This window comes from Pholcus phalangioides, unplaced genomic scaffold, assembly GCF_987345545.1.
Source record: "Pholcus phalangioides strain wild (caught in Gottingen) unplaced genomic scaffold, Ppha-v1.0 ptg000018l_1, whole genome shotgun sequence".
Lineage (NCBI taxonomy): Eukaryota > Metazoa > Arthropoda > Arachnida > Araneae > Pholcidae > Pholcus > Pholcus phalangioides.
In genome coordinates, this window is record NW_028301611.1 from 2381439 (window position 1) to 2403125 (window position 21687).

A 21687-nucleotide genomic window follows, 5' to 3' on the forward strand; every position below is an offset into this window, starting at 1 on the left:
CTGTCTTACCCAGAGTCTTCGACCCTCATATAGAAGAAAGATCCTTTATACGTATTGAATTGATTTTTTTTCAGTGAATTTATAGTGAACGAAAATTTTACAAATAAGATTGACCTCCAGACCACTGGCCTAGAATTTGTTATTTGTTGAGCTCCCTGCTAGTCCGAGTTCTATTCAGGGACGTCTCAACATCATGGGCGCCTTAGGCAAAGTGATGCTATGGTAGTCCCATACTTAGCAGGAAATAAACAGCCTACATATTTCTTACTTATTTTCAAAATTTATTGTACTATACAAAATATCATAAGGTGGTGTCACTTATGGACATGAGACCCCCGGGCATGATCCCTCACAACAGTGGGACTGACAGAGCTGCCGGGCCTGATATGGTTTTCACCATTTTTTGTTTTTCACACTATAAATTTAATATAGAGGAGGGGTCTGTGAAAAATGTAGCCGGGGGGCCTGCGAAAAACCCCATCCTAGGGAACCTGCTGTAAAATATAGGTGGTGGGACCCGCCCGGGTGGGTCCATGCCCTAAGACGGCCCAGGGTTTTATGGGTGGTTTTTGTTATATGGTTTATTTAGGTTAACTCTTAGTGCATTAATTTTGCCATTACCTAATTTAAATAGAGGAATGCCGTGATAAGAGGGGGAAAGGGGTGAATAACCACCCAGGTTCTTTTATAGTTTCTGAGATTATATTATTACCAAAAATAAAAAAGAAAAGCCATCTCAACAAATAACAGAATACAGTGAATCAAGCAAGACAACATTTCAATAATTAAGAATTTAATTTTAAAAAAATGAAACATTGGTTCTAGGGGCCCCTTATGGAACGAAATTACAGAGATATTAATTGCTGGACACATGGACACACCGCGAACGGCGGCATCCCTGGGCGAAGATCCAGGATTGGACATTATCGTCAGATGACGGAGCCAACAAAATGGGGAGGGGGGGGGGGTATCTGAAAGATAGGTAAATTTAGAGTACTTTACCGAACTGTCCCACGGAGGATGAAGACCTCAGCTCATTCTCGTGTGGAATGCGAATTGTCTCAGGAAGACGGAAGGCAGGTGTCACTCACTGGAGCGATACGGACGGATCCATGGTGGTGGCTGACCCGTCGCTCATAGATGAAGAGCCGAATTTTCCGTCTTCACTGGTGACATCTAGAAACTAGAGCTCGGCACTGGTTGTTGATCCATGCTGATGCCCCGGTGGCTGGCTGATATCGTTCGTCGGGATGTGTCGCTCTTTTCAGTCGTTTACTGGTAATATCTGGAACTGGAGCTCGGCATCTTGGCAGGTAGTAAGGCCACGGCCCTGTCGCTGACCCATGGCGATACCGGCTTTCGCAACTTCCTCCCGGCTGGTTGAGGGAGGGGAGCTTTTTTTTTTTCAGTCGTGGGCAGGAGGATTGTCCGGACTTACGGGGGAGTAGGTGGCGAGGAGATCACGCAGCTTCAGGAGTGCACGTCCTACCTCAACCTCTCTCAGTCCCCAAACCTCAAAAAAGGAAGCCTCGTCTTCGTCAACTCTTCTCTGGATCCTCAACTTTCCGGTCTTCCGATTGGAGGCGGAGGGGTCACCAGATAGCCACGTCATGTCCTCTCGATGAAAACGCGCGAAAATGGTGACCCATCCCTGGGGGGAAAAGGAGGAGGGACTAGGGAAGGGACAGCAAGCAAAGTTTCATGTCGAAACACGATCATGATAGAAATCTGGAATTTGATGAAATTTGAATTTCTGCTGAAATTATTAGTTGAGAGTTCTGAGATCTTGAATTCGATTTCTTGATTTTATTCCCCGTCGAACGAGACCAATCGCTGCGTCGACGAACAGGGTCAAGTGGGACAAAAGAGGGATTTAACAATTTTAAAATATATAAAAAATAATACAATTTTCAGCCTCGCTGAAACATATAATAATTAATAAGAGTAATTAGTGACTGTGTAGTGTTTGTTTTTACGTGTGGGCCACATATGAATAGGGAGTATTTACGTGTGTAAGTATAATAAATAATAATCACAAAAATAAAAACACTACACCTTCCATTTTTCCCATTCTCCATAACATTTTGTAAGATTCTGTAAGTGTATAGTCACTAATATAAAAGCTTTATTTCTTCACACATTAATTTTTCTTCCCAGCTCTCTACAGCCCACCAAACCACCTGTCATGGCCCCTTTCTCCATTTTCTTCCGTGGCCCCCTTGAAGTATCCCAGTACCACTAGGGGGCCATGGCCCCCGGTTGAGAACCACTGGCCTATGTCATTCATGAGCTATTAGTTGATTTCTGCCACCGTTCATGTACGGAGCCATTCAATATATATATATATACGATCCAAGGAAGAAATATTCTCTTTGATTCCATAATTCAGGAGTAGAGCACCCGTCCAGCAAACGAGAGATCGGGATTCGAATCCCAGTAGAGGTAGAGATGAATTCTTTTCCTAAAATTATCATCTCTAAATCTTACGTCTTTCGAGGAATCTTGTATTAACAAGTGGAGAGGATATGTTTCTCAACATTGTGAGCAAACTTTTGATAATTCCAACTTCTGGTTCCCATTGCAATACTACATGAATGTTTCAAATATTTACCTCTAGATTCTTCGTGGAATCATAATAAAAGTATTCTATGTTGGGTTTTAATTACAGACAACTAACGTATGTACGTGATATGTTAATTGTTAAGAAATTATTTATTATTATTGTTAATTACGATTACTCTATTGCCTGGAGAAAAAAAACACGAGAAATATAAGGGACTTCAAATACGGGACATCGCAAGTTATCTCCAAAAAAGAAAGCCAAAGGTAAGCCCAGTTGCCACCTTTGCTTTCCTTGAATGGCTGAAAAATTTCGAATAGCGGGAAATGAAGCTTCTCTGTAAATTGTAGTGGAATAATATGGATTCTATGAAATAAAACTTTCAAGGTAAGAAATATGGGAGACGAATATTCTTATTCATAATTACAATTATCATAATACAATTTCTGAGTTGAAAAATAATTGAAGACCAGAAATGATAGACGCAGTAGGTGGCAAATGGCAAATTTCAAAGGGGATCAAAAAACAAGTTTCAGGCTTCATCGTCCAACGTGCTAAGTGATAGCTACAGATTCGTTTTCAACCTACTTAGAGTGAGTAAGGGCCGTATTCACCGACATGGTTTAAACCTGTAGTTGCAATTTTTGGATAAGAGATCAACATTGATTGGTTAAAACCCTGAATTTAACCAATCCGTGTCGATCTCTTATCAAAAAATTGTGACTATAGCTTAAACCATGTCGGTGAATACCGCCCTTAGACACTCACATCGTTTCTCAGGTTGACAACCCTAGACATTACTATGTTTTAGTAGTTCTATGTTTTTTAAGTTCTTAACCTATTTTTCTTTCTGCACCTCCTTGGATAATGCGTTTAAAAAACGTTGAAAATTCAGTTTTTTTTATCTGTGATTAATTACATTAATTATCGATTAATTAATTTCTATGAGTTCTTTTACTTATTATTTAATACAAGATATACAGAAGACTGGATGTTGTGAAGATATTTATTATTTGAGATGTTAATTTTTTAAGGAAGGAAAAAACTAACTAACTTATTTAATGTCCTTTTCGGTTATGTTTAGTTTTCGCAAAAAAACTTTAAAAACTTGAAACCAAAATAAAAACTTACCATTTTTTTAAAATTTAGAGAAAAAGATTCATTGAATAGTTGAATCAAATATAAAATTCCTTCACATATTGTGTGATTGCAGCCGCAACAACTACAAATTAATGTTCTTTTGACACTTGATTACATTTTTTGACGTTTTCATGAGTCATGTGTGTTCAAGGGAGTATAAAATCTGAAAGCCAGATGCTAATAACGCGAGGTATTAATGTAAACAAACCGCAAAATAGTTAAAGTAAATAACGGTATTTTTTCTCAACGTACGATCACCAATCGGAAAAGAAATTTTTACTGGGAAAATTTCACGTGACGCATTTCTCTTAGCAAAAGCGAGATACTGGTAGGAATTATATTTTTTTGAGAATTGAAAGTTAATTTTTATTATCATTTCAGTGGTTCTGAATAATCAGTACACATGTTACAATTTCTTTTCCATCTCGTACACCCCAAAAAATTCTCTCCCGCACCCTGGTTAAGAACCATTGTTTTAGTGTGTAGTTACTGCATTTACAATTTCATTTCCGGTCTTCGATTTCAATCCTTGATTTCAATAAAGAATGAAAATTTAACTTGATCGTTATGGCTAGTCTGAGCACAGGACATTATCAATTATCGCCAAAAACGATGCCAAAAGTAAGCAAAGTTGCCAACTCCTGCTAAAATCACATAAGAGTCGCAAATCGCGAGAAATGAAGCGCCACTTCAAATTGCAGTGAAATAAAGAAAAAAAAAAAATACGTGAGATGAATATTTTTATTTGCATTCGTAACTGTCGTAATTTCTGAGTTGGGAAGATAATTTTAATCGATGATTGGAAGAATGAAATAAAGATTAAAAGGTCTAGTCGGCTGCGTTGTAAATAAGTGAAAATATTTTTGCAAAGAAAAAAAGTCGGGGCAGTCAAAAAAAAAAAAACTAAAAAGAAAACGGGATTGTTCGATGTAATACGGGACGTATGAAAAATTCTGTGGTGTTTGTTCGGTACCATGATATCTCCAAAAAATGGCTTTTTGATCTAAAACTAACTCCAGCTAATTATAACTAATTAGTAATGAGATAAATGCATAAATACGTGCGTACGGCTAAACATCATGCTGATGTATGATATTTACATTTGTGTGTATGCTTTATTTTTGATTTTCAAATGACGAAATAAGCGGAGATAGACATTTCAAGTCTGGGGGCACGATGATGATGATGGTGTCAATTCATATGTACATTAGATAAGTCGACACTACCCACGACCACCTAGATAACCTTACTTAATAGATACTTAATAGATTGTAAACATGATGTTATATAGGAGGTCGTGCACTACCTTTGACGATGGGGGGGAGGGGGGGGGCAATGCCCCTCACATCTCCGCCCATGAATGACAATGAAAATGCTTATATCTAAAAAAATTAATTTTCGAATTATCATGTTCTGACCAAACACCAAAGAATTATGCCAGGTCACCCTAATTTCCTAACTTTATTTCTGTATTTTTCTTAGAAAAAATATGGTCAATGATTTTGTAGTACAGTTGCATCACCATATAAATGTTTTAGATATTGGTCGCTAGTAAACACATCACAAGTATCGATATATCAGTTTTAATCGATATAATGTCCCTTGAATTTTCTTTTTTTTAATAACGGAAATTCAATAACAAACCGTAACCGGAAAAATTTCCTCGAATGTTTATTGTATAGTAAAATTATCTTTATTTTCCTTTATTATTATTTTTGTGTGTGTGTGAAAACAATACAAAAATAGATTGTAAACACGATGTTTATTTTTTTTAAAGTTCAAATGGTGATAACTCGAGGTCCAGTCACATGTGAGGAATTCTCGCTCTCCAACTAGGCCGGTGTTTCGTATTTACAGTTGAAGAAAAAAACAAGAGAGGGAGCAATAATATGACCGTTATTTCTCAAGAGGAAATGAAGAGCTTTTCCTGGTAGATATTATCTCCGATCGAATTATACGCATTTCAATTCGCATAATTATTTCATTCGCCATAGGCTATGTATAATCGATATTTGAGCTTTGATGTCCTCAATATACACGGGGAGAATTTCTTTTTAAACCAAGTGCTGCCGTGTAAGAAGGGTAATATGATTCAGTTTGAATGTGTTGCATATTTGCTCCCCCTCGAATATTTCTCACTTATTCTTTTTAATGTTATTTGTAAGTACAGCCCGGAAGAGTTCAGGCACTTAAAATGCCTAAAAAGGCATTTATAATTTATAGAAAGAAGAAAATATTTATTTATTTACTACTAGCTATAATAACCCAGCGCTGCCTGGGTTTTCTTTAAAAAGCCCCATCCCACGATCACTTGGTTAGCGATGCAGGGTTAAGATAATTAAAGTGAAAGATAATAAAGAGTCTTCGTCAGGATTTGAGGTCGCCTCGGGGAAGCAATAATTTTTATGGCTTTCAATACAAAGGCCACGGAACGGGAGGAACATCTAGCCAACAACAGGGAGCGTTCAGACGTTTCAAAGGGGATAGAGAAGGAAGACTGCGCATTAGCCTATAGTTAACATACTGAACCTATTACACGCTCCCCGAATTTTTCCTCCCCACCAAGCATCTCCCTTTGAAATGTCTGAACAAGTACAGGATTTCCTTCACGCTGGCTGTGGTTTTTTTGCGGTTTATGTCAGACAAAGACTTTTTATTATCTTCACCTTAATTATCTTAACCCTGCGTCGTGAAACAAGTAATCGTGCGATGAGGCTTTTTGGATCATGTGATATCTCCCTCTTTCTTTGAGGGACATACAAACTGTGTTAACCAATATGGGGACTTCTTGCGTGACTCGTGAAAAAAAAAGCAAATCTAGATTTAAAGAAACGTATAATTGAATTCCCCCCCCCCTTTTTTTTAAGGGATGCTAGGTATTCAGATTCGCCCTTGAACTAAGTTATCCATCTGCCGGTTTCTGCTTTCGAAAAATTCTTAATGAAAGCTGTGGAATTTCGTCGATGTACTTTACGGGCCCATACTTAATTTAAAACAGCCTAAACTACATGAATTTATGCAGTTGAATATTAAAGGACAATATGGAGGCATTAATTTTAATGCTTGGGAACGTATAAATAAAAATTTACGAGAGGTTCTCATGAAAACTATTTAAGATAGGTTGATAGGCATACGCTGATTTTTCGAGGGGGGTTATTTTTTTTTCATCAAAATAACGCTATAATCTTGGCTCGGGGGGGGGGGTTTAGAACCCCAAAACCCCCTTTGTATATGTCATTGTAGGCATATATGCCGAAATGAGTGCCAGTCTGAGATGGAAACAAGATTACATTGGAGAATTTCTTGATCAGCCTTGTGAAAAATTATGCGGTAGATTAGTCACCAGCAAAAAATCTAGTGGTGCAGTTGACGGTTTCAGGGCGATTGTTTATATATACATTAAAAACAATAAAGGCGAAGAAGCTAACATAATGAAAGATGTTTGAGAAGTCGATGTTGCATGTAAAGTTTGATTTTAATAAATATTTTTTTCCTTTTTTTTTCAGGTGTGAAATGAATTACTGAGCCTTCATATCGTAATAGTTCTTTTTCTGCTTGCGGGAAGTTTCATATACGTGAAAAGTAAGAATTTTTTTTTTTTTCAGAGTCACAGATTAATACAACCAACCAGAACCCAGTCATACATTACATTTCACTCATGGAATAGGCAACACAAAAAACTCATGCACAACACTATATATGTACTCAGTGTTAGACGTACGCACACTCAAACTTCTTGCACGACTCATTCAGTAATAAATTGCTAGTGGCGATAGACAGGAGTAAGATGACCGGATGAAGTTCCTGCAAAATCGGGATAAATCATGGAAATCGTTGTTAAAAACCAGGACATCCATTTATAGCAACCAGCACCTAACTGAGACATTTTCAAAACTTACATTTGGTGGGCATTGCAGTGTAAAACTGCAACCTATTACAAAAATACGGTAAAACCTTGATAAGCCCTGGGCAGGGAAAAGTAAACAGAAGACCTCAACTTCGGAAAGAATGTCTAATTTTTTTCAACAAAGATATTTTGTTTGAATTTCAATCCCCTAAATTAGTAGAGCCCATGCTTTCTATGATTATTTATTATCCATGCCCGCTGCACTTTGACTTGTTAATTTGATTCTTCGATTTACATAATTTTTGATGTCCTTGCACTATGTGTAATCCTTGATGTATCAATAAATTTTGGTTTTGGCAGAGATTCCCTGGTCCTCTCCCCTGGGGGGGGGGGGGGGGGTGAAGTGCTTACGCGGCTTCTTGCAACAGAGCTTGGGTGTCTCGCAGTTTCTCCAGTAGAGCCCATGCAGAAATGAGATCTAGCTTGAGCAGTCCCCAACGTTCCAAAAACCTTAGTCAGCAAATGAACTTCCCCAGCGTAACTTTCGTTACTTAAACTGTTCCGTTTGGGTATATAGGATTTTATGGTGACTTTTAAGCATATGGCAATGCTGCTAACAAAGCTCTTTTTTTTAATGGAAGCCATAAAAATAGTCTGTTCCTCTTTCTCAAACTTTTTCATAGTGACGAGGTAACCGTAATTAGCGATGGGTTTAATAACATTGTTGTCTATGAGAGGTTGAAAGGCCTGAAGAAAAATGACAACTTAACTGGAATGACAACTCATTAGGGTGACGACTTAACAAGGTTTTACTGTATTATCTCACTACTTCTACATAGAGGTGTAGAAATGAGTAAAATATCAGGATATGGGAGCCATGGATGTCAGATGTTCGTGCCGTATATATACATTATTGAAGGGCATATGCCATAAAGGATGAGATACATTACATTATATACTCATAAATTACTGGGGGGGGGGGGCAACTTAAATACTCTTATTCAAAGATTATATGGTTTATGTTTCTACGAACAGTCAATCTTTGATTTATGAACTTACTGAGTCATTTTGAAAATCTGTTCGTAAACTGAATTGTTCAACAACCGAAATAGATTGTTCCCCCCCCCCTCCCCTATTGGAATCGATGTAAAATTTATTAATTCGTTTCTAGGACTCTGAGTTTTTTCCATGTGAACTTTCACAGCAGTGCTTCACGCTCAAGTACATAGCGTAAAAACTGAAATCAATAACACTGAAAATGCTTTTTCATTGGAAGAAAGAATATCAACCTTATGAGATAACAGGCTTATATCCCATATCGGAGCAAAGTATGCCTGGTTTCTTATATCATCTACAATATCAGTGTCAAAACCCCTCGAAAGTTCTGCCTGCAATCTGGCCACAATTCCCTCAAAACTCAGCTCATTTTTCAATTTCATTCATTTTCAAACGGGGCTACAATAAAAATAAAAAAATATGAACGGTGGTTTATATTCACCAAACCATCCTTATTCAAACCACAGTATTGCACGAAATGTGAATTTTTTTTAATTTTTGGAGTCTAAAGTCTATTCTGCTGCCCGTTACAACCTGCACCCTCACTTAAGCCGCTGACTTTTCCCCCTTCTTCAAAGATCTAGCGTAATGAAATAAAAATTCTTTAGCCTTTAGTTAAAAAAATTGTCACTCTTAGAGTCCAGTTTAAAAATTTACTCTAATGTAACAACCACATTTAGAAAATGTTAGTCGTCAATACTGATTTTCTAGTTGCCATGGCAACCGGGCGCTTGGGATTTGTTCAGCCCTGACTATTCTTGTGATATATGATACACATTGTATTATATTTTTTAATGTTCATTTCCTAATATAATTCCATGTTAATTAATTTTCAGTGGGAGATTCAAATTTCCGTGCCAAGGATATTGGATTCCGCGCCCAGAAGAAATTGTTGAGCAGAATGGCGAACAAAAGTATTGCGAAAGTCTTCATAGATGATGTGACGGGAAGCATCCTTGATAACTTGTATAGGCTGTGTCGCAACCAGTGCGGAAACAAAAAAGAGGCTGAGAAGGTTGTAAAGAATATAATCAAGGTATGAGTACTTGTTTCCGAATTAATTTATCTTGTTATTATGCAAATTATCTTACACTCCTGGATTCTTTTTTCTTCATCCTAAGTCGGCAGACAGCAAAAGGAATAGACATAAGTCAATTTTCCACAACAGAACATTTATTCACATTCAAAAATTAAGAGTTACACTATCAATCAATTACAATCTAGTACACAGATAACATACGGTAAATTTCATGTGTAATCCTTGATATTTTGACGCCCATTTGATGTCTATATATATTTACCTCTGTTATAACAGACCCTGCTTAAAACACATGGATACAACATACCAAACGAATGGTCTTAACCAAGAAAATTATTCAGATATAACATACTGCGAAAAAAAAATCCTAAAAATATTGTAAAAAAACAGACTTTTTTGTACAGCATGCGGATGATATAAATTTTTTAAATAAACGACAAATATATTACATTGTTAAAATAGTTACATTTCTCATCAACAGATTAATTTTCAAAAATTTCCCTGACCGAAAGTGCATACACTGTCACGTGCATATATAATTCTAAACCATCCATTATCACTCTAAATTATCATCTCTCCCCCCCCCCCCCCATATTCGTGGGGATTATGTTCTGGAGGTGGGGAAAATATGAGAAATCTACGAATAACCAAAACCAGTTTTTTTTTTGTTTATCTCATTTATTGAACATCATGAGAAGAGCAGGGTGACGCAAAAGTATAAGGGAATGTAAAAGAGGGTGCTGCGATTGATTGTTGGTGATGTTTTCTGAAACAACATTGTGATTTCTCTGTTTGCCGTTTCTTCTTCGTATCATCACGTATGTTGGAGTATGTTGACAAGACTTCCTCTACAAATTTTTCTACATGTGAAGAACATATCATAGAGGGATCTATATCATGAAAATAATCTATTGCTGATTTGAACTTGTGAAGCTCTCCTGCTACGTTACTCATGGTGAACTTGTCTTCTACTTCTTTATTTTGATCTTCGTCTGGTACCGCTTGTTTCATGAGCAATCAGCTGCATTAATTCCTCCTCGGTCAATGCCTCTGAATTGCTATTAATTTAGCTGTTCGACTTCTTTTTTATATCCATATCATTCAACCCTTCTCCACCCACCCATTTCGCTAATGTGACAATGTCTTTTATAATTTCTTCAGTTGTCTCTGTAAAAATGATTGTCTCCTGGAGTGCACATTGTGGCCAAAGGTCAATCTAACCCGAGTTGACTGTTTTTCTCTTAAGAGCTGCCTTGGTTCTAATGATGACAGTAATGGCATTAGAGATAGTGTAATTCTTCCATAAGTGTAATTCTTCAAAATATTTTCTGCATTTGTATCTTCTATAGCATGCACAATCATCTTCATTGAGTGACATGTATAGTGGTGAGCCTTGAATGCTCGCATTACCCTCTGATCAAGGGGGCTGAATGATAGATGTTGTATTAGGAGACATATAACAGACTTCCACACCATCAGCTTTGAACTCCTTGACATCTGGGTGTCCAAGAGTTTTATTCAGTATCAAAAGAACTTTGAATGGCATGTCTTCACTCTCAAGGTACTTCCTGACTTTTGGAATGGAACAAAGTTTAAACCAATCCAGGAAAAGTGTTATCGTAGCCACAAGCTTTTCTATTCATCCAAAATACTGTGTGGAAGCTTTGACTTATCCTTTCCCTTTAATGCTCACGGATTTGTAGATTTGAAAATGACAGTGGACCTTACCATGTACCCACACACATTTGCATAAACAACATAGTAAGTCTACCTTAACTTGCCTTAAAACCAGGGGCTCGCTTTTCTTCTTGAATGATAAATGTTCTATGCAGCATTTTCTTCTAAAATGGTGCAGTATGTTAGCATTAAACGCCTGCTGAGGTGAATATCCCTTCTCTTCAATAATTTTCGGCAGAGTCTTTGAAAATTTGCTAGCTGCCTCCTGGTCGGCAACAGCTTGATCACCAGTGATTTTTACTGTACGTAATCCAAATCATTTCTTAAACCTATGAAATCAACTTGTACTTGCATAAAATTTTGATGACGTAAGACGTTCCACTAGCCCTTCCCTTTATAGAAAAGCAAATTAATCTTTTCACTTTTTCCATTATAACATTACAATCTATTGGACTACCTTCTTTGTAGCAGTCTTGTACAAAAAAAACCCCTCCATTTTTGTTATGAGAAACACATGGATTCCGTAGGCAATGCAGTCTTCGCTGCCACAGATGCAACTACAGCCACAGCTGATCAAATTTTAGATTCCTTTTTCTTAATATATCTCACTGTAGATTCGTTCATTTTGTAATGACGAGTCACAGCAGCAATTGACTTACTTTCGCCAAACATAGCCAATATATCCAATTTTTCTTTTAAAGTTTTCACTTTTTTTTGTCTTTTTAGAGCATTATCAGTAGCAGTAGACAAATGAGCCATCTTAAACACACAACTCAAATTTTGTAAACAAAACACATGAATGACAATTGCTGAGCATTGCTGAAAAAAATTCTAATGAAGGAAAAACCGCAAATACAGGGAGGGGGGCTACTGTATATCATTTCGCGGTAATATACCATTGAAAAGCATGTTACGGACAGAATGTTAATATTTTGCTATCACCACCCCTTACAAAATCAAATTGTGTATATGATCTTGCACACAATACCAGTTTCCAGTGAAAACACCATATGTTCATTTCTGACCACAACATTTGAAGTGAACAGACATGCTTTTTTTCGCTGAGCAACCGAGAGTTAAGATTTGATATTCAAACCAAGTGGGACACTTGGTTAGTGTGATTAATGTGGTTAAATATTGTTTCCTCTGAAGACGACACCCAGTGTGTCAAAATGTATTAGGAGTTTTTGTATTTTTCAAGTATTTGCCTTATTCGTTGGTGACTTATTAATATTCTTGGACAAAGTTGATCTATTCTTCTATTCTGTGGGTATCAAAACAGCTTACAATTATACATGTACTTTGTTATGTGATGATCATATTTCTGTGGAAACAGTTTTACAGTTTTATTGTTGTTTGAATAGCGATATCGCTCAACTGTTGTTGAACTTTTATTTTGTTCCATAGATTGTAATAAAGCTGGGCATACTTTATCGCAATGATCAGTTCAATCACGAGGAACTGCGAACAGCGGAAAAGTTCAAAACCAAATTCCATTCTACTGCGATGGCAGTTATCAGTTTCTTCGAGGTAGACTTCTCATACGATCGTAATTTCCTGCTACAGGCGCTCAACGAATGCCGTGCCTTGCTCAAGAACCTGGTGGTAAGACACTTGACAGACAAGTCCATAAACCGGATAGAGCATGTGTTCAATTTTTTTGCCAGTCCCGCTTTCCTGGATGGGGTTTTCAGCAGAAATAGTCCGCACAAAGAAGTCCTTGAACGCATAGTTTCTGACATGCACAGGGCTATGGAGGACGGGCTTCTTTGAATTGGAGAAGAAAAAACGAATCGATCATGTGCCTTCAGTGACATAGAAATTGTAATGTTAACCAAGGATTTACTTCCACGCATTTCGCTTTTCGTGTGAAAATATTGCGTTTTCGCATCAATTGTGAAATTATTTCCCGTTTTGCACTTGTACGTCTCAATATCTGTCAACGGTATTTTTCTTGTAGAGCTACTTTTTGTTCATGTCCAGATACAATAGTTTGTATTCATTCCACAAAGAACTCCCATGAAAGACTGATGTAATTTGTAAATACTTTGTAGGTTATTGAAGACGAAGAGCCATTTCCTGATAATACTTATGGTTGTAATAAAAAAAAATTGTGTTTTTGTGTTGTACAAAATTCGCACATCTCTTTGACAGGATCAGTCATTAGCTCTTGAGCATCTTTTACATTTCCTCCTCCCTGAATTCTCGAATCCCGTGATTTTTCTTAATGTGCAAACAACAAACATCCACATATCGATATTGCTCTTTGGTCCAGAAAATTTCCCATAGCAATAAATGATATAGATGCCATTTAGGCTGAGATTTCATAAGCAGGGTTGTGCCAAATTTAGCTATTATTTTTTGTCGCCAGCTGATTACCTTGGCACTTTGGTCCTGTCAGAATTTTTCATTGCCGACAATAATGTTTCTCAAGCCAATATGCTGTCCTTTCTTCTCGTTATCCTGCTCATATCATTGAAATTCACTGAGCATTTGAGCAATAGGCTGAAGCCCTGTTCATCATTAAACATCCTTTGCTTGTGAATTTTTTTATTTTTGCACGGATAAGCATTCTTCAGTTGGCGTGATAACTGCAAAAGAAATTTTAGTTTCTTGCCCGAAGTATGCCGCTAGCATGGTTTCGAACAGCGATTGCACCGAAAAATTTGGTTGTTGTGGGGATTCCTTGAATGAGAACACAAAACTCAAATGCAATGAGTCAGTAAATCCAAAGGCAGATACTTTCTCTATTGATTCCAGAATTCCTCCTTGGAATGTTCTAGCCTGCCAAAAAAAAAAAAAATTGTCTGAGTTCTTTTTGGCGACCATCTTGATTTTTCACAATGTTGAAGATGTTGGCGAGCAATAAAATTCTAGGTTGCCGAAGGAAAAAAGCTTGGGAAAATTGGAAATCGCAAAATTTGGTGTAACCCAGCTTACAGAATCTTAGCCATCATTTATAACGGCAAATCCCTTTTAAAAATAGTTTTCTCCAGTCGCTTGAAAATTGTTATACGAGGGGTTTTACCTTATTTGTTCTGCTGTCGAGTGAATGTGAACCTTCGGACAGGACTGAATATTGAAATATGTAACTATGCATTTGTGTGAAGCGAATGTTGCGCATTGATGTGAATTTTGCTTTTAGAAAGATTGTTGAACGTGTGCCGCTGCATCTGTGATTATTAATTTGCATCAAAATTGTGTTAATTGATACTTTAGTGAGTTTAATGTTGTGATTTGTCTCAAATTATCTTACAAAGTGTATTATAACATGGCTTCCACATAAATGTTTTTTGCGTTTTGCTCGGTGTTCGTCACCGGTGTGTCATGATAATCTGGTATAAATGCATGTGTATGTGTCCAATCTGTACAGAATCGAAACGAGTACAATGATCCTGGTATTTGGAATTTTTCTCGCTTTTTTTTTTTTTGCTCACATTCCTATTATCATCTGTTTTCTCAAGAGTAAATATTTAACAAAAAAACATCGAAAATTATATTTTTGGTGATTTTCCACATGGTGAAGCTGAAATATGAGTTTTGTTCAAATGGAAAGGTGACAGAGTTACTGACAATAAAATATACTTACAAATAAGAAATAACTGACTATACTTGAATTTTACAAAGTGTAGGCCTACATCGAACCATCAGGAAATAACAGGGACCATTTTCACCAATGACCGCTCTCCATTTTTTTGTTATGAAGGAGAAAAGTCGTCAAGCAGGTGCTTGAACTCCCAATGCTACCACAATATTTGCAAATGTGAACAGGGCTAAAGTGACCTGCAGCACTTAAGCAGCCCATGGTACAGTTCCGCATAACATAAGTTACCCGCTGCACGGTTCCAGATCATTTAAGCGGTTTCTGGTGCATTTACTGAGCATTTAAGTGACCTACATCACACAAGTTACACACTGCACGGTTCATGATCACTTTTGCAGTATGCTGCATATTTACAAATCACTTAAGTGGCCTGTAACATGTTTTCAAACGAGTGAAGTGGCCTACACGCTTCCCTAAAGGTTGAGCATCCTTGCTTTAGGCTATGTGAGAACAGCCTATTCTTTTCAGTTTCCTTTACCTGGACTTCTGAGTCTTACTAGTGTCTTTCTAGATGCTTTCTTAGGGAAGGCCAGACATTGGAAGAGTTGTTCCCGGAGGGGCTCTTCAATCCCGGAGATCAAACCGAGTTCTGAACTTGAGCCAACCACCAATAAATGGTTCCTCCACATTTATGCCATTGTCAAGTCACTTCCGTTTAGAGGACAGAATTACAATATGGCCCTAAAGCAGAATGTTTTGAATTGTACTGCAATGAGCCCTCTGTTGAATGGAAATGTTCTGTGTGAATTATAAAAACCACTATAAAATAGTGTTTTCTATTCTTCCAGATTGTTCTGCAGTAGCACTGATTGTTCTACGACATATGTCACATTTCGGCATATTCTGCTTTGGGGCCATATGGTATGTAAACACAACACACCACCCAGACTTAAAAGGAGTAAAAACATTTTGATGTGAGAATTACCGTATATACTCGTGTATAACGGTAAATTATATACGCCAACTCGTATATCAGCTGACATTATTAGTTCTGTGGAGTTTGAACATATCTCCCATACCAATAATGCCGGTTTCTCCAACACTGCTACAAAAATTACTACTGATTGCGGAGGTCGATATTTTCTCTCACTAAAAACTGACCTGAGTATAAGCCGACCCCCCTTCCCTTCCCCCACTTGGGGAACAAAGTTTTCCCCAAAAAAACTTGGCTTATACACGAGTATATACGGTATATAGGCCTACTCTAGAAGTGCTTTGTCTAGAGTAGAGATGCACCACTTCTGGCATGCTGGACAAATGTGGCCTGCCAAGAGGGGGTTCTGTCCGATCTCGGAAAGGTGTTACTTAGATGTACTGTATAAGTACACCAATTTTTGTGGCTAGAGAGCAGTAGCTATATCACATATCTGGCTCACCAACTGAAGAGGTTGTGCATCCCTACTCTAGAGGTAGAACGAATTCAGGACCCTATATATATTCAGTTGGTAGTGTAAATTATCCTATGGTGATGTGGCAGCATAGTCGTGTAATAAAGGAAATATGTCAGAGTCCTGGTTGTTTTCTGGGACATTTCAACAACGCAACACCTACTCTCATCATTTCTGGGTGTTTGTTCTCTTAATAACGCAACACATTTGTTGCTATGTCTCACAGAAAAACCATGAGAATTGATGGCGACTCAGTGTCAAAGAAACGCTGTTAATGAGGTCCTGGTGATACTGTAGCAACAGCTTGAATGATATGCCTATAGGAATGGCTGTTCTAATTGTACCGACTTTTATCAGGTCATTTCATTTCAAATGCACAAGTTTTACAAATGTAATGTAAGAACCCACCGGGCTGCAGAGTGCATTCTTTCTTCAGCTCTCGTCACTTTTCCATTTGTTTGAACCATGCACATTCGCCTATTGCAAAACTGCAAAAGCTACTTGATGCTTAACTTGCTAATCCAGAAGTCTTCAAAGCATGGACCACTTATGGCCTGCAGAGCTCTTTGGTAGCATCTCTATAATAGCTTAGTGGCCTGCAGGCCTCAACAAAATTTGAAATGTGGTGCCACGCTGTTTCAGTGGTTGAAGGTACCTGTGTGCGTTCATTAAAAGATGGAGATTTACAAAATATATATGTAAAGTGGTACTATACAAAAGAAAGCCTACCCATGTAAATATTGATGCTCGTGAAGGACTGATTACCTCTAATGTTTTAAAAATGATTTTTGGTAGTGTTGCCATCCAAGTTCTTCATAATTTTTTTAAAATGTATGGTGATCCTTTAGAAGGTCTTCCAAATATATATACTATACATATTCTAGCTGCCTGTGATTGTTACTTTGAGATGCAAATTTTGTAGGTTGTTTACAAGCGCACTTAATTATACATTATTCTTCATGCGTGTAATCAAGTAACGGGAAGAAAGTCTCCCTTACGAATTTTCTCTTTTTTAGTTTTTGATATTAGTTTATTATGTGTTCGTAACTTTGGAAAATGTGAAATTTGATACTATCGAGACTTCATCGGGTCTTCGTAACAAGTCTGATTTGTGATATATATATATGAATATATTTATTTATTGAAATTTTAACTCACTACTCCGTTTGATTTCAATTGAAGGGTAAGAGTATAGACAAAATAACGATATGCATTTCATGCTGCCAAAAACACACACTTTTTAAAAATTGTATGTCTGCTCGTTAAATTATGTGATTTTAGTGAAACTTGTGATGTAACGATCTTTAGTTCTGTATTGGAACGAATATTGAAACCATCGGGAATAATATTCCTAATAATTTTGATTTCTTGTCTGATAATGCATAATTTTTGAAACACATTTTTGTTATGCTGTTAACCTTCACTCCTTTTGATAATTGTATTTTATGAAGGTTTTTTTTTTTTTGTAATGGTGCATTTACCCGTGAGTTTATCTGAACATAAAATTTTAATGCGCCATAATTTCCTGCATATATTTCGCTAATTTAGAATTTTTGTTTCTGAGATTTTGTTGCTACTTTTCAAAAATAGAATTATGTGCGCCGTTGCAGGATATAATCCACATGTGCCTGTTTCATTTGTCGCACCCGAGTGGTGTGGTGGTAAGATGCTCATCTACCATTGTGAAGGTTGCTGTCATGGTCCCAGGTTCAAACCCAAGGGAGGATGTAGAAAATATATTTCACCTGATGAGCTTGAGGCGACCATCGCTAGACAATGCTTTTATTTCCAATCTATCTCATTAATGGCAGTAAATTGCAGTATAGTGATATAGTGATCTATATGGCCAAAGTTGATGTTTGGTGAAGTAGTTTCATTTTCTATCGAGAACTCCAGGTACCGCCCTGCGATACATTTTTCCCAGCATGGCTTAACCTACACAGATAAAGGGCTTATATGCCACAAGGGACAGAGACCGGGCCTTGTCTGGTCTGACAGTTTCAATTGTCAGGAGCCCTTGTGGCCACAGCGGTAATAGGCTCGTCTATCTCTGTGAAGGCCACCATCAGGTTCACAGATTTTATCCCAAAGGAAAGTTCTTTCTCCTTGGGAACTTTGGGCAACCACAGATAGATTTGGCAACGCTGATATGCCTTCGCTGAGAGTTCACTGTGCTTAAGACAAGGATGGAAGTATGACATAACTTTCTCTAGAGAAGAAGATTTTTTGACCCAGCATGTAGTAAGTAGTTGTGTAGTGAGATATGACCTGAGTTGGCGTGGGGGGGGGGGGAAGAAAAGTTTCATTCTCTCATTATCGAGAGGTAAAAGGAGTTGTTGGCCAAGTAAATTGAAAAAAATATATTTGTCTCTTTTCTACTCGCATTTATACGCCATCTGTTATCTTAAAATATTTTTACAAATATTTATTTCAATTCCAATTGCTATCGGAACAAAAAATTCAGAATTTTAAATAATATATCTTATTGAAATTTAAATTTTTAATGTGTTTACGAAAACTTTTATTAATTATTTTTATCGTAAGTGTTTTTTTTAAATGTGTAATTCGCGGATTATATGCAGGAAGTAACGGTACATCTTTTTTTTTGTGAGAAACTTGATAGTTTTACTAAATAATCTTCTTTTCAATGATGCCCTCAGGAATTATTGGTTATTTGTGGAATTAGTGTTCAAAAACTTCTGATTTCATGTTACATTACTATATGGTTTTACTTAATGTTTCCATTGTATATAAATGAGGAGACCAGTATATATGTAATATAGGGCTTGAAAGTTCGAAGAAAGATTTATATAGGTGCCATCCCGAATTTCTCTATGCCGAGCAATTTTTTGCGGGATTTTTCAAGGCTTTAGTGTTGTACTATTTAGCAGTGCAGTGTTCATGTCTAATGTTTAGGAATAGGTGGGGATGATTGGGGAAGGGGAGAAGAAAAAATATATTGATAGTACAGGAACATAATATTCACACAATGCACCCTATTAAGTGTTAAAGTAGTTTCGCTGGTCTTATTCAATACGATACCTGCCAATGTTTATCTTACTTATTCGGTGGAAATATGACATAGCAAAACAGTTGTTAAATTAGTGCATGTTACTTGGAATTGTAGCAAACGAGTTTTGTGATCACTTTTTTTGAAATCGTGTTTCCATACACATTGTCATTTTACTTGAATTGTGAACTCATTTGAAAGCATACCTGTTAAACTGAAGGTTTTCTGAATTAATTGATGAATTTGGACCCGCAAACAGATAAAAAACCTTAAGGAGAGTTTCAATGGCTGTGAAAATGTTTGTATTTTGCACAGAGTTGCTTTATTTATCCAAAAACAAAGTGCCTTTTCATTCCAAGCAAATGCTATTGCTTTAACTGACCAGAACTTAAAACAAAAAATGCACCATCCAGGTAGCTACTCATAATTCTCCTCGCCTGTACCTACGTAAGCAAAAGTCTTTGATCAGTTTTCAAAACCTTCCGTTCCATCGCTCCCTTCTTCAAAAAATGTTCTTCTCATCACCCCCCCCCCTTTCATTTCAAGCCAGCCCATAGGATCCTATATTAAATCTGAAGCTTCCACTGCTCCCCCCCTCCCTGGAGCATTACCTTGCCCCCAGGGGACGATATTGCATACTTTGGGAAACACTGGTGTAGATGCTCTGTAGTGAATGTGAAATATTATTTTCAGTTGAGAATACATTAGCTTATTTCATCATTTCAAAAAAGAAAAAAAAATAGTAGACTGTTGTCTGTGTAGCTAAAATCGACCTTGTCTTAAGCTGATTGGTTGAAGTTATAATAACCATTAAGAAGACACCAACAAATAAGGCAAATACACGAAAAAAAAAAATCCTAATGCATTTTTTGCAACCAATGGGTGTTGTCTTCAGAGGAAAAATATTTAACCGCTAGTCACACTGACTGAGTTTCTCACTTGGGTTGAATAGTAAATCTTAACTCTCGGTTGCTCAGGGGCAGTTCAAGTATTACGTAAGTAAATTTTTAGCCATTTTTGACCCCCCCCCCCTCCCCCATCAGCAAAAGTCAGCAAAACTCTGACCTCCCCCTTGTCAGCAAAATTTTGTCATCAGCTCTACCCCTCTGAATCCTAACTCATATTTTCATAAAGGGTGGTTGGTGACGTAAGCATTATCCACACCCCCCCCCTCCCCCCCTGTCATCAAAAGTCAGCAAATCTGAACCCCCCCCCCATCGATGATGACGTAATACTTGAATGGCCCCTCAGTGGAAAAAGTATGTTTGTTCACTTCAAAGGCCATGGTCAGAATGAAGCTGTGAGCCTGCGTGAGATACTAATGCAGCGTCCTGATTGAATGCTCAAGGAATAGTGCTACCCAAATGGTCTATTCAAATTTTCTTAAAATTCCCTCTAAAAATGAATTTAAGCGATGGTGTTGCGATCAGGGTGTGTAGATTTATTATCGTTTACTGGTATATTTTTGAAGGCCTGAATATATGTGCCTTCGTAGAAATCTAAATCAATGCATATATATTTAGGCCTTTAAAAATATACTAGTAAATATAAATGTACACCCCCGATTGCAAAACCATGGCTCAAATTAATTTTGAGCGGGAATTTTAAGAAAATTCGAATAGACCAATCGGGTAGCACTATTCCGCAAGCGTCCAATCGCTGTATTAGTATCTCTCAGCTTCATTCTGACCATGACTTGCTTTTTCTGCTGAACAACCGAGCGTTAAGGTTTGGTATTCAACCCAACGGGGAAACTCTGTCAGCGTGACTAGCTGTTAAATATTTTTCCTCTGAAGACTACACCTGTTGGTGTCGAAATGCATTAGGATTTTTGTGTATTTGCCTTATTCATTGGTGTCTTCTTAATATTCTTTGGCAAAATTCATCAACTCTTCCATATAATGACCAGTCTAGAACATTTGAGAGCAGGCGCTGTTATATAATCTGGAATGCAAATCTGTGCCCTCATCATTACAGGTAGAGTGAATTTACTGTGCGGACAATCAAAACAATATACCACTTTTTTCCCTGCGCAATCTGCAGTCCCATACTAAATGAAGACCATATTTCAATGGTCTACAAGATAGTGTTACTAAATGAAGACCATATTGTGTCACAGTGTTAAACAAGTGAAAAGTTGTTGAAAACATGACGAGAGCCAATGGGATATGCCTCACTTTAATTTGTCGCATTATGAATGGTTTCCCACTTTTTGACAGGTGGAGCATTTTTTAGAACCAATATATATGACAGAGCCCCTCAAGCTTCTTTTTAAAATTTACTGATTTGTTTAATTTAGTGGCCGCAGAGCTCTTGGGAAGTGTTCAAGAAGTAAAATAGCTTGGCAGAGTACAGGTTGGGAACCA

The 21687-nt window shown here is 37.3% G+C and overlaps 1 protein-coding gene across 1 annotated transcript; it reads left to right on the forward strand.

Annotated features, from left to right (window-relative positions):
- Nucleotides 1-5347: 5347 nt before the first annotated feature.
- On the forward strand, nucleotides 5348-21468 carry sigmar (Tumor necrosis factor alpha-induced protein 8-like protein sigmar). The gene is made up of 4 exons (XM_089247624.1): nucleotides 5348-5630; nucleotides 7207-7282; nucleotides 9440-9639; nucleotides 12727-21468. Coding segments are annotated over exons 2-4 (567 nt in total). The 5' UTR covers nucleotides 5348-5630; nucleotides 7207-7281; the 3' UTR covers nucleotides 13093-21468.
- The last annotated feature ends 219 nt before the right edge of the window (nucleotides 21469-21687 follow it).

Excerpts from the sequence above, each read along its gene's own strand:
- sigmar (XM_089247624.1), top strand. Across the intron at positions 9,640-12,726 it reads TTGTAAAGAATATAATCAAG|ATTGTAATAAAGCTGGGCAT; the intron begins GTATGAGTACTT and ends TTTGTTCCATAG.